The 12,886-nt window shown below is 54.2% G+C and overlaps 1 protein-coding gene across 2 annotated transcripts; it reads left to right on the forward strand.

Moving 5' to 3' along the window:
* Positions 1-5,701: 5,701 nt before the first annotated feature.
* On the forward strand, positions 5,702-12,546 carry cops8 (COP9 signalosome subunit 8). Of its 2 annotated transcripts, XM_039755119.1 has the most exons (7): positions 5,707-5,860; positions 7,524-7,594; positions 8,155-8,203; positions 9,365-9,497; positions 10,255-10,362; positions 11,528-11,590; positions 12,375-12,546. In XM_039755119.1, exons 1-7 carry the CDS (start codon positions 5,789-5,791, stop codon positions 12,452-12,454), a joined length of 576 nt encoding a protein of 191 aa, XP_039611053.1. In that variant the 5' UTR covers positions 5,707-5,788; the 3' UTR covers positions 12,455-12,546. The 2 variants fall into 2 exon arrangements, with proteins under 2 accessions (XP_039611054.1, XP_039611053.1); XM_039755120.1 differs by lacking the exon at positions 10,255-10,362 and having other exon boundaries at positions 5,702-5,860.
* The last annotated feature ends 340 nt before the right edge of the window (positions 12,547-12,886 follow it).

Genomic DNA, 12,886 nt, shown 5'->3' on the forward strand with positions numbered 1-12,886 from the left:
GGGCACTATGAGGGTGGTGACCACTGAGGGCAGAGAAAATCTGGAGGTTGGTAAGGGCACACACAATGACCTGAAGGCTGGCGAGAAAGGCATAAGACTGGATGATTGGCATTGGTGTGGTGCCAGGCATTGTGACCTCAGAAACAGAGTGGGGACGAGGCTAACCAGTGGTGACAGGAACCACCCAGCCGGGGACCTCGCTCCGTGATGCCACCTCACACACTTGTGTGCCCCGTACCAGACAAGCACAATCAGTTGGGGGTCACAGAAGCCCACAGCTTAACCTAGCAGCTTCGGGCACAAGTTGGGTCCCTCGCCCCCCTCACCATGCCACCTTAGCCATGGCTCTTAATTGGCTTTCAGCCAAACCGACTTGCTGCCCATGGAGTGCCCAAACAAGTCGCTTGAACTCGAAGCCTCGGGTCCAAATGGACACCAACTGCCAGTGAGCTCCTCAAGGTTTAGGTGAAAGCTCATTGGCCACACTTGATGTGGCGGGAGGGCCAAAACAGGTCACGCCCGCCGCGCTGCCTCATTGACCACCTGACACGCCGTTTCTTCCCCACATGATGGCAGCATCTGGGCAGACCTGAGCCCGCAGCAAATGGGCCAAAGTTTAGGTCATCACATGCGTGGCATCACTATGTGGAAAGAGGATGCCAGGACCAGGGATACATGCTGTGGGCTGCAGTGTCTGGCCCAATCTGCCAGCTCTCACCACTTCAGCTTTCGATGGGCATCGCCAGATGTGTGGAACAACAGCAAACTGGATCAGTGCCGGGCATCGTGTCCATGACACAGCTGCGCTCCCATACAGCAGCGCCAAGGCGGATGTGATGACCACACAACAGCTGTAGTGATGGGCACTGCGCCCAACCACTGAGTATCATCAGCTGTGCAGTACAGTGGCATGTAATACCCATAACCAAACCCGGCAGATGTGCTTGAATCCAACTGTCTGCATTGGGCACAAGGCAGGGAGCGGCACTGGATGTAATGCCAGTCCACTCCTGGGAAGACTTGTCACATAGAGCCACCTCTAGGCATCCCAAAGTGACACATCAAATGACAGTGACAGTGTCTGCACACCTCAGGTGGTAGCAGTAATGGAGCCATCACCCTCTGGTGACAACATGGTCCTGTGCCAGTGTGGCTGAGATAGTGGGTACGGTGGGCACGGTGGGTTTACTATTTCAGTTTATTGCTCACCGTTGCACTAATTCACGGCACCCAGTGTGGGACGGGCAGTGCCTGCTCTGCCGACATTGAGTCTGTGCCAACTCCACTTGCACCCATCAGGTAATGTGCTGCTTTATTTAAGGGGCCTATGGAGCTTAACATGCGAGTCCTCTTGTAGTAGGTCAGGTTTAGATGCGGGCACGGCTTGCCTTGAAGCGGGCACTGGCTGGTTGTGTGAGCTCATGCCACACTGGCTTGAAAACTGGCTGCTCTTTAATTGCCTACTGACCAAAGGTGGACAGGAGAGCAGACAAAGTGGGCAGTGTGGCCATGTTTGCTGAATGCCACTCTCGGAGGGCACCTGCAGGCACCACTGTGCAGAAAAGCAGCCCAACATCACACTTCAGCCACCTACGGGTACTTAGACTGGTGACTTCTTAAAGGTGGCAAGCAGAGGTTCAGCACACAAAGCCATTGTCTTCTTTGCCTTCAGTTCAACCCAGTGTGCCCGCTGTCTCCTGTCTTTTCTCACTCCCATCCGAGCCCCCCGGCATCCTGCACCCCCAATAACGGCCAGCTGAAAACAATTGGAGCCGCCCTGAGCGCCAAGATCAAAGACTCGTGAAAACAGAAATCAGGTGGCCACTTGGCACCATGCCAGCACACATCTGGCCCCCTAATCGTGACGGTGGCCACACGTGCTGCTGATTAACCGCCGCTCTGCACTCACATGGAATGCTTGGGGGATCAGCCACAGGATGAAAGGCGCTATACATCAAGCCGTGCCAGCTGCTCTTGGGCGCCACCTGCAGGCCTTCTGAATTGCCTTTTTGTAAACCTCGCGACGAGTAACACCAGGCACCCAAAACTGATGGAAGGTCACCCCACTTTAAAGGGACCCTGCTGGGCATTGTTGGCACCTGTAGGTGCAGTGCCCGTCCCTGCAGGTAAAGGTGTGTCCCCCCGACACCAGGGTGTCCAGGACCTCAGCTGTTTCTGTGACTGGCGGCTTTGGACATCCCTGGGTCTGCAACTGCCCAGCACCCCTGACATGCCAAGGTGAACAAACTACTGGGCACCCCGTGGCTCGAAGCCCAAGTGGACATGCCCAGCTTCTGCCAGAGGCCCCTTGAAGGTGACTTGTCCATTTCCAGGTGGCAGAAGAAGATGGAAAAAATTTAAATGGACATTGACTGGCACTGGGCAAGAGGCTTAGAAGGGAATTGCCAAGGAAACATCGGGTGGGGGGCAGCGGGTCTTCACCATGGGAACACAACACCCAAGCCCACCTCAAACTATGAGAAATATGTGGCTTGAGAGGTGGCCTGGCAGACATCAGGGTGGCACATAAAACCCACAGCAGTACAAATCAGGCTTAGTGGTCAGATGCCCCCCACCTTGTCACTCTTCTGAATCACATGAACTATACTTGACACTGGGCCATGCCCACAGAAGGGGACTCTCCACCCAATGCCATAAATGTAAAGAGCATGGGCACTACCATCCAGACTGGCATCTTACCTCCCACCATGTGGAACTCCTAGGGGCAAGGAGAGCCAGGAGGACCTCAGCTGGAGTCACCAGTGCCTGGCCAGTGCCAGCTGGTCAAGAGCAGCAAAGTTTGGGGCACAAGTGCTGCCTGTCACCACCATGCTTAACACTCATTCACTTCCTCAAAACAGCCGTTGCCAGTTCAGGTGCCATCACCCAGCTGGACTTACGATGTGGGGCTCCCAAAGATGCTTAGTATTGTGTTAGTCTGTCCTTGGTGATGCCACTTGATATGCCCTCAGGGTCAGCCATTTGAGGGCTGAGTTAACAACTAATCGACAGTCTGCTTCGGTCACCTCGGTCACCTCCGAAACCACCCCTTTGCAGGGTCACATGTGCAGTGAAGATTCTGATTGGCTGACCTGCTAGTTCACTGGAGTGGGACACCTGGGGACATCGGTGGACACCTGCCACATTGGGCCGGTCTCGTGAACTCCAGCACTGTGCTCGAGGCCAACCTGAAGTCTCCACTGTGGGCGGCACTGCCGTTCCCTGCCAGTCAGGTGTGAGGTGGCTGTGCCTGGCCTGCTTCGGTTCCCCAGGTCATAGATGTCACCTTTACTTGAGTCCCTTATGCTGTCCTTACTGGGGTGACATCCACTAACCAGGCAGGGCACTCACCTGGCACATTCAGGTCTTCACTTCTGAAGCTCCTCAAAGTCCACAAATGCCCTGAAGCCTGGTAGGCAGGCAGCACGGATGCCATGTAATGATGCCAGTCACCGTCACGCGAATGTCACAGCATGTCCACACCTCAGCAGGCCCAAGAGCTGGACACCAAGAGTGCCTCACAAAAGAAGCCCTTGGAGATCAGAGTGGCCGGTGGGCATCTTGGGTGTGCCCGTTTCAGTTCAGTTCACTTTCACTACATGCAGGCACAGAGACAACTGCTTTTTAATTTCCTTAACCCGCAGCTCCTTACAAACAGGTGACATTAAAAAGAAGCTGACAGTCTAAATGTTTGGGGCACCACGCAGGGAACTCCTGTGAGGACACTGGCAGAGTGTGGGCTCGGTGACACGGGGACACAGCTCAGCACACCATCCGTGCAAGTCACCACCACGCTGCCTCCGAGGGTTTCTTAATGGCGGAGTGGTGGCTCTGAGGCTAGAGATCTGCACTGGCAAATCGGAAGGTTGCCGGTTCGAATCCCATAAATGCCAACAGGGCCCTTGACCTGCAATTGCTGAGCGCTTTGAGTGGTGAGACAAGCGCCATAGAAATGCAAAGAATTATTATTATTATTATTAAGTCAGGGCTGAGAGAAGGGCACCACTGCCCCCTGGCGGCAAGCGGCTGGAAATTCTGAAATCGGGCTGATGGCATCCACTTCCAAGGCAAAAGAAACAAATCAAAATGACCAGCGACCACTCAGAAAGAGACCCTCAAAAAACAACTTGTACTGCAAATCACAGAGTAACCAAGGAGGTGACAATAAATGGCAATGAGGACCAATGTGGCATCGCCCCACATCGCTTTGGCACATTTTGGTAACCCCTGATTTAGTTGCACCCCCTCGAGATGTGGCACTGCCCGCATGTTCCTCAGGTCAGTTGGACAGGCCACCTCTAACATTGGCAGTGCCCTGGGGAGGCAGCCCCACTGTCTCGCCAGGTTCAAGGCTGGGATGTGACCTGTGATTCTGTCCCCAAGGCCACTGAAAACCACAGGAGTAGTGACAAAAATTGACAACAACAAAAAAGAACCTGCAGAAATGCAGCCTGTGACAAAGAAGATCATAACGAGTGTCGGCAGGTCAAGGCGGGCATGGTGGTCCAACGTGTGTGTGTGGGTGTGTTGCTGGCACCTTCAGATCAACATTACACGGGTGTAACCACTCAGGAGACCCCCCCGGCTAAACCAAATCAAAAAAATACCCGGGATGCGAACCTTCAGTGAGGACCCTCCTGTGCCACCCGTCTGACTCGCCCATCGTCACTGGTGCCAGGAGAGAAGAAAACTGTGCTTGGCCAAAAGAAAATGCTCTGCCAGTTTAAGTGATGCCCACATGGAGGGCAAAAGTAAAACTGCCAGTGCAGGAGAGCTTCTAATAATGACACGACATATGCAATCAATAATACAGGCGATATGAGGAAAGGCACTATATAACAGAGGGAGGTGTACAGAAGAGCGAGAAAGGCACTATATAACAGAGAGAGGTGTACAGAAGAGCGAGAAAGGCACTATATAACAGAGGGAGGTGTACAGAAGAGCGACGGCACAACAACAGCCCCTCAAACTGACATCGGAATTACAACTTGACTAAAGGGCAGAGGGCCATCCCAGCAAGGCGCTATAAAGGCATATCTCTCTTGGTGAGAAGGAGGCCCCAGAGTGTAAAATGACGCCGTTTTGCACACGTTACTGTAAAGATACGTGACAGCCATTAAACAGAGCACACGTGTGGATGAGGACTGCCCAATAAAATATGATTACCACACAACAAGCACTCCATCTTCAAGAAATATTCTGGTAGGAGTTCAAATACCAGTTCATCGCTGACAGAGTCAACTGGTTATGCTGGTAACAACAAACACAAACTGGTATTACAAATAAAGTCTACAACAAAGCACTCACAGCGATGCTCCCGGCTTGCCTGTCCGCAGGTCTCCTGTCCTTCTCATGTCCCCAAACTCGGCCCCTCCTCATCTCCACTCTGATTGACGCGCCTTTAGGAGGACAAGTCGACCGCTCCAAGATGGCGTCACTACTGACGTGCCGATCTATACGCGGCCGTGCCTATCGACGGTGACCTTGCTCGCTATTGGCTGCCGGGATGCATTGGCGCTTTCTTTGTCAAATGTCCTTCTCTCTCTATAGAATCCTTCTTCTCGTATTACATTAAGCCTCACGCTGCCTTAGCATTTCCGTGAAGAGTTCCAGTTAAATTAATAACCTTGTCACTAGTGACAAACCTGAGAACGAAAATCGTCCGCGCTAAACAGAAGGTGCGCTGCTCCGGAAGTGGAAGCTGGCTGGTGGCGTGAACCGGAAGATAAAGACAGCGAGCGCTCTAGCCTCTTACTTCGGCGCAGACAACAGCAGAAGCTGCAAGAAGATGCCGGCAGCGACGAGCTTAGGAGACAATTATAGCAAACTACTGGAACAGTGCGAGGCGCAGGAGCTGGAGGTGATCGCCGTGGGGGCGGGCAGTCCGTGCGATGGACACACCAATTGCACTTTGACGTGTTGTAGGGTGACAGTCGCCCGTTAGAGACCCTCGCGTGTCCAGTTAGTAGTCTTTCAGAAGCTGTTGAGTGCGGTTTGGGACGAGCGGTCCGTCTTCGTCACTTCCACGGAGCTGAGCAGTGTGTGTGGTGACAGCGCTGGCCCTCAGAGTGACGTTTTGTCGTTAGGACGTCCACCCTTTTTCCGTTTTAAATGTTCGTTCCGCTCTGATGTGTCCCTGGGTTTTGCATTAAGGCGAGCACCGAGTGGCCTCGTGAAGCCGAAACCAGCAGCGGCTCGGGATGCCGAACACCGAACGGGCAATGACGAGGTCATCGGCGGTCTGTGAGAGCAAAAGGGTGGGTCGGCGGCGGCGGCGGCCTGGAATTGTGTACGGCAAAAGCAGAGAATATGGGAAACGGGACAGGCAACCACAACATTAGATTTCTGTAACACATTTTCATACACACAGCAGCTCAAAGTGCTTTACATAATAAAGAATAGAAAAATTAAAAGACACAATAAGAAAACAAAATAGGTCAACATTAATTAACATAGAATAAGAGTGAGGTCCAATGGCCAGGATGGACAGACAAAAAAAACTCCAGACGGCTGGAGAAAAAATAAAATCTGCAGGGATTCCAGACCATGAGACCACCGGCCCAGTCCCCTCTGGGCATAAAGGCGACTGGAGGCCTGCGTTTCGGTCCGCCAGGCTTGTCTGTTTCGCTAACGGCGTTCAGAAACTTCTCAAAGGTTCGCACGGTTTGTGTTTTAACGCCATGGCACCGTCGTTTGTTTCAGACTCGCGAACCCCTGGCTGTGGTCCCACTACAAGTCTGAGCATAACGCCCCCCGATGTCTGCTCGGGGAGCAGGCAGTGGTACAGCGCGTTGGCACACACGACGACACAGCTCAGAATCCTGGCTGGCCCCCGTGAATTTTGCCAGTTTTTCTAACCACAGCAGAGTCTGTCATTTAATCCAAATCGGAAGAAGTAACAGGGGGTCCAAGGACAGACCGTGCAGGGTCTCCTCTGATGACTTAGCTGTAGTCGTTATCGAGTGCCCAAAGGCTGAGTTGAAGGAGGTGATAAATGGTGACCCTGGTCCTTGGTAAGGTGGCAGTGCCTATGGTGGCTGCTGCTGCGCTATGCCAGGTCTTGTCGTAGAACGTTGTGTTCATTTTCACTTCTGCTAGCTCTTTACCGATTGACTGTGTCGCCTCTCTGTGGTTTTATCCTCAACTGGCCAATCCAGCATGGCCAAACGCAACACCCAACCTCTCAGCAGGGCGATGCCACCCTCACCCAAACAATACACCACCGTCCTCCCTTCTGTGCCAGGGCACTCCTGCTGCCTGATGGGAGTTGTAGTCCCTCATCTGTGTTGATTTTGGGGTTGCCATCCACAAAGAGCCATTTGTTAGTTTATTGAAGTACGTAATCTCTAACCCACAAGCTAAATTCTAAGCGTTTGACTCCTGCTGGACCCTCGGGTGCCAGCTGCTCGATATTGGGAGCCTTGAGCAGACGCAGCTAGCCCCCCGTTGGCGCACTTTGTGCTTTGTTCCCAGTTGTTATTCTCTCTGATTTGCTTTTGTTTTTCTCTCTCTGCCTTTTCTAGGCCCCTGGTGGGATCGCGACGCCGCAGGTTTACGGTCAGCTGCTGGCCTTGTATCTTCTTCACAATGACATGTAAGGAGTGAAGCTGACGTGGGAGAAGATGGCCGCCTGCCTGTGTGGACCCGTTTGCCTCGCTGCGACGGCCCTCATCTTGTGCCCAGAGGCTGCACGGCCATGTTGGGTGTCATTGTGTGAAAGCCGAGTACAAATGTGAAGGGCTTGGCGCTGATTGGCCTTTGCTAAATCTTTTTAGGGACAGAACAAGGGGCTGGCAGTATCTCGGTGGCCCCTGTGCCGCTGGCCTCAGTGTGGGCAGTGGAGGGCAGCAGTTAAAGACCGATAAGTACAAGGAGGTCCTAAGAGTGGGCGCCGCTCTCTGTGCCTTCTTGATGGACGTCGAGACGTGACTGTCACCGGTGTCCCCTGTCTTGTCGTTGTTTTATTTTTGCCCAAGCTGCTGATTGACCTTGTGAGCTGGCCAGAGCGCTCGTGTCAAACGAGACCCCAAATCTGGCCCGTCTAAAGAAATGCCAGCTGATTTAGGATAAACGAGTGGCGTTTGCTGTGTTGCACGTGGCGCGGTCTCGGCCTGCCGCTCTCACGCTGTCTGCTTTCTTTCTGCTTTTATTTAGGAACAACGCCCGCTACTTGTGGAAGAGGATTCCTCAGGCGCTCAAGACGGTACGTGCCCCTTGTCTATGGCACACTAGCAGGTGCTTTGATGATTGGACGCTGTGAGTGCCACTTGGGGGCAGGCCATTGCTGTAGTTTTCTTGGACTCGCCATGCCAGCGCAGCACGGCTGTCCTCACCGGGCTGTTAAGTAGGGCACACGGCGCGCCTTGGCATCTCTGGTGACACGAGGCTGAGTCCCAGGGCCGCGCCAGTTGTCACACACGGGTCCCATTGAGAGCAGCAAAGGGGCCTGTTCAGGGTCCCCGTCGTGTCGTGTCTGTCTATCAAGTTGGCACAGAGGGTGCAGTGCCTGTAGGCATCTGGGTATGACAGCAGGGGTGTGTGGCAGTGTCGGTCTCTCTGTGGAGGCCTGAGCTCCTTGTGACCCTCGTGCAGTTTGTGCTGCACTTCTTGGCAAGCCCCTTGGATGTCCTTGTGGGGGGCTTACCAGGACTCGTTTGAGCGACAGTACAGTCACATGACCAGAGCTCGGGCAGGTTGGGAGACAGAATTGGGACGAAGATGTCATGTGGTGACCACCAACGTGTAAAACTGAAGCACAAATGAACTGCAGGGGGCGCCTTTGATTTGTTGTCATCCTGCGACTTGGATGCCCCTGTGGCCCCAGATACCCCCGTCTGAAATTGACTGGCCTGGCATCACATCTGTCGCTGGGATTGGCTACAGCCCCCCACTGCCCTGTTCGCTGATTGAGTGAGGGGACTGGTGGGCAGGTTGGATCAGGCCACATCAATAGATGGTCACTCGTGTCACCTCACCAGCAGCTCTGATGTCATTGGCAGATTGTGTGATTGGAGGGCAGTGGCCTTGGCATCACAAGGGGGGTGTAAGAACAGCTTTATAAATGTTGGCAGACAGGGCAGCGTGGAGGAGACGGAGCGCCATGGAGCAAGCCTGGCCAGGCACACTTCAGCCCCGACAGTGGTGGTCTGTTCGGACCCCCGACTTGGGTTTGCTGCTCTAATTGCCTCCTTGGCTGCAGGTGAAAGTGTACCTGCATCTAAGCTGTGCCATTGGGGAGCTCTCGTGGCCAGTTTTGCCACCTATGGCATGCCCCTTGGCGAACTGGTGAAGTCGCAGCGGCCCTGATGCCCCAGTTTCGGGACCATCCTGGTGACCTCAGGTGTGTCTGTTTTTTGTGTTTTAGGCTAATCTGGAATTGGGAGCCATATGGGCAGTGGGACAGCACATCTGGCAGAGAGACTTTCCTGGCATCTACACGACCATCGCTGCGTACCAGTGGTCCGAGTCCATTCAGCCCATCATGGACGCACTGAGAGGTGAGTGGTGGTCTGGGCAGTGCTGGCGCGCCGCAGCTTTAGCTTTGTCCCCCTCCCTGTATTTTCGTTTCACAGGGCCGAGAGCATAAGTGGCAGGAGGGTTTGGTGGCACTTGTGGCTGGTGAGGTGGGACAGACAAGTCCTGCTTGAGGTGTGCCAGGTTAGGGCTGCCAGTCCTCGGACCCCACCCAGGGAACCCCAGTGCTGAAATTGAGTTGGCAAGGGGATGAGAGTCGGGCCTTGACTAAGCCTGTGCCCCCTTAATGTCCCCCCTCTTTACTTGGTCAAGCTGGGGCGCTTGGGGGCGGAGACTTGGGCACCCAAATGGAAGTGAAGGGACTAATCTGAGTAAACCCGCCGAATGGCCGTTAAACTGGTGGGGGTCCAGCTGTTCATACCGCACATCACACGCCTGTGTGCGCTTTTGATGCCCTCCCTCCCTGGGGGTGTGAAGTTTGACGGGCATCGGCGGTGCCAGTGGTTAACAATCCCAGGCCTCAAATGTGATTTGGCAGTTTGAAGATTTATCGGTGGCCCCGAGAGGTAAGAGGGGACGTGTGGACGTTTGAAAGGTGCCATGGAGGCCTGGCTTTAGGCGCGGCCGTCTGATTCTGCTTGGACCCCCACGGTTGGGAAGCTCCCGGCTTCGCTGTGGAGCCTGCGTGTCACTTGCTGCCATCGGGGACTTTAGGTGAGGCGAGTTACTCCTGCTGTTGAGTGGCACTTTGGTGACGCAGGTCTGCTCTGCTTGCTCTAGAGGCGACGCGCCAGCGGGCATTTGGGCTGGTGGCACAAGCTTACACCTCCATCACGGCTGACGATTTTGCTGCTTTTGTCGGGTGCCCAGTGGATGAAGCCGTCCAAGGTGAGTATGACTTTGTTTCTTTTTATTTCCACCTTTGCCCCCCAATTTGTTACATCCGTGCTGTGCCACACTGCGGTGCCATCATGAGAGAGTAGAAAACGCCTGTCTTCCTAACTAAAGCAAGTTTCATACTCCAGGCAGTTTTATGGCAGTGCCAGCTGAGAGAGAGTGGAGGAGACCCCGCACAGGATCGCATGTGGCACCCTGCATTGTATAAAAGTTACTCGGTGGCGCAGCAGTCCATTTTGGGTCTGTCACTGCCCAGTCGGTCTTGCATCTGGAAATGAAGGAAAGGCTCTTTGAGAGTGTCACCTGGGTGGGCGACTGCTGGCGCGGTCCGCTAGTGAGACGCTGGGGGTCACTGCTGACCTCTGGACTCTGCTAAAGGCGTACAGCAGGTGACGGGCAGCCTGAGGGTTACGGTGAGCGATGCTGTGAAAGGCCAGGAGGTGACAATGACAAACTGAGAGGGACATCCAGGCTGTGTAGTGAAGCCGACACAAAGGTCACGAGGCCTGGCATCGAGGACTGACATCTGCCCTCGTGCTAATCGCGGTCACTTGCAGATGGCAGTGCCCAAAGTGGGGACACAAGGGCAGTGAAAGCACCCCGTGCCCAAAGGGCAGAGCAGCAAACTCCTATTCCAGCACCTTAGAATTGAAAGTGAAAGTCGCAAATGAAGCTAAAATAAAATGGCATTCCGTAGACGCCACGCGCTCCTTCGCCAGCCCCTCTGACCCTAACTTCGACGCCCCAGTAAGCCGCCTGCCCTTGAGTCGCAGGCAGTGCCACCCGATTCGTTCTGGGCTGAGCAGCTGGAGAGTATCTTCAGTGGGCAGTCCGAGTGACCGGCTGGCTGTAAAGAGCTTGGCATACTCCACAGAACGTTCCGGACAGGCCTGGCACACCCAGACGACTGAACAAGTGGCCGCTCGATGTCTGTCTCTAGACGTGCTGTTGGTGCCTTACGTTGTGTCACGTCTCTTGTTGCCATTGTCACCTGTTCGCATAAGCGTTGTCTCGCACTGTGGACACGTGACGGTGATTGTCACACATGAAGTAATGTGGCAGCTGATGCTTTTATGGAGATGGTGCCAGGTGTCGCTGCACTTCTTCCGGGACCCCCTTTCCTTTAACCTCACGGCTGTTTGTTTTAACCCCCCAGGTGTTGTTAATCAGGGGTGGCAAGCTGACCCGAGTACCAGGATGGTGATGCCCAAAAAGCCAGGTGAGTCCATGTGTTTGATCTTGTTGGTCCTTGGCGGGTGGTCTTCAGCTGTGAGGGTCTGGTGCTGTAAACCACTGGCCGCTGCCACCTGAAATTGTCACCATTCCAACAGCCTGCCACTGAAGCCTAAGCGGCGTGGCTCATCTCGGCCCGGGCATCGGTCACTCGTGTCATGCTGTGGGCTCACTTTGTGTTGTCACCCCTGCCCAGTGTGTGCTGCGCACCATGTGGCCTGTCACCACCGACACTTAAGCAGCTGATGGCTCTTCATGCTGGAGTGGCACACAGGCAGCCATAAAGATGATGAGGCATCAAGTATGCCAGGCCAGCAGGTGACTTCTGTGCCTGGGTTGCATTTCTTGGCTGAAGGATGTCAGTTTACACAGATGGGCATACGGCAGCAGAGTGTGCCAGTCTCCCTTTTATTGTCTGCTCCTGGTGCCCCAAATGCCTCACTTCCTCTGACCATCTTGGGCAGGTACCGGCCATGTGCCATCCATTAATGTTTGGGCAGAAAAGAAAGCAAAATGAAATGTAACCATCTGAGTAGTGAGGGCAGCGGTGGCACTGAGGTGCTGATCACAGGGTACATCTCTAGCTTAGAGTGACTGGGGGGGCTAACTCAGTGTCGGGTGCAAATCTGAGGTATCCAAACTAAGGACTGGCAGAGGGGTGGAAGGACACTTGTGCCCAGCAGCTCCGTGCCAATGAGGGGTGTCCAGTGAGAGGTCTGTCGTATGCCCTGCATCTCCGCCACCCGCCCAACTTGTCTTTGTCTTTGCAGATCCCCCTCCAGTGTCGCTCATCCCCAACGAGCAGCAGTTGGCGCGACTCACCGACTACGTTGCTTTCCTTGAGAACTGATGGGCACCCTCCAAGGCTGAAGACATATTGGCATTTGAGGCGGGTCTGAAGGGGGTGGGCATGAACTCGGACCCCAAGCCATTTCATTTTGTTCCCCTTCTTCTCTACGATATTTGGCGTGGAGACCCTCGGCTTTCTGGACTGCTGCTACTCGCCGATCATCATGTCTTCACTCGAGTTCTTCAGCAGGCCGAGCCTCACGTGGTTTGGAACAGCCAGGTGCCAACTGAGGTGCCAAGGCTTCTGCCCATGCTGACTGACTGCTTCTGCGTTTTTTCCATTTTGGATTCCATAGAACACTTTTAAGCTCTGCTGGCTCACTTGGGCACCACCCTGGGCACCACTGGCAGGCCTGAGCAAGTTGAAAAGTGAAAACGGAAATAAAGAAATAAAACCTTCAGAAAATGGGTCACTGTTTGGGCATCTTAGGGT

Source organism: Polypterus senegalus, chromosome 6 (genome assembly GCF_016835505.1).
Source record: "Polypterus senegalus isolate Bchr_013 chromosome 6, ASM1683550v1, whole genome shotgun sequence".
In the NCBI taxonomy this organism is placed as follows: Eukaryota; Metazoa; Chordata; class Cladistia; order Polypteriformes; family Polypteridae; genus Polypterus; species Polypterus senegalus.

Bases quoted from the DNA above. Each gene is read 5' to 3' on its own strand.
- cops8 (XM_039755119.1), top strand. From the start codon at position 5,789: ATGCCGGCAGCGACGAGCTTAGGAGACAATTATAGCAAACTACTGGAA. The intron at 7,595-8,154 runs GTAAGGAGTGAA...GCTTTTATTTAG, and splicing joins TATCTTCTTCACAATGACAT to GAACAACGCCCGCTACTTGT. The intron at 8,204-9,364 runs GTACGTGCCCCT...TTTGTGTTTTAG, and splicing joins TTCCTCAGGCGCTCAAGACG to GCTAATCTGGAATTGGGAGC.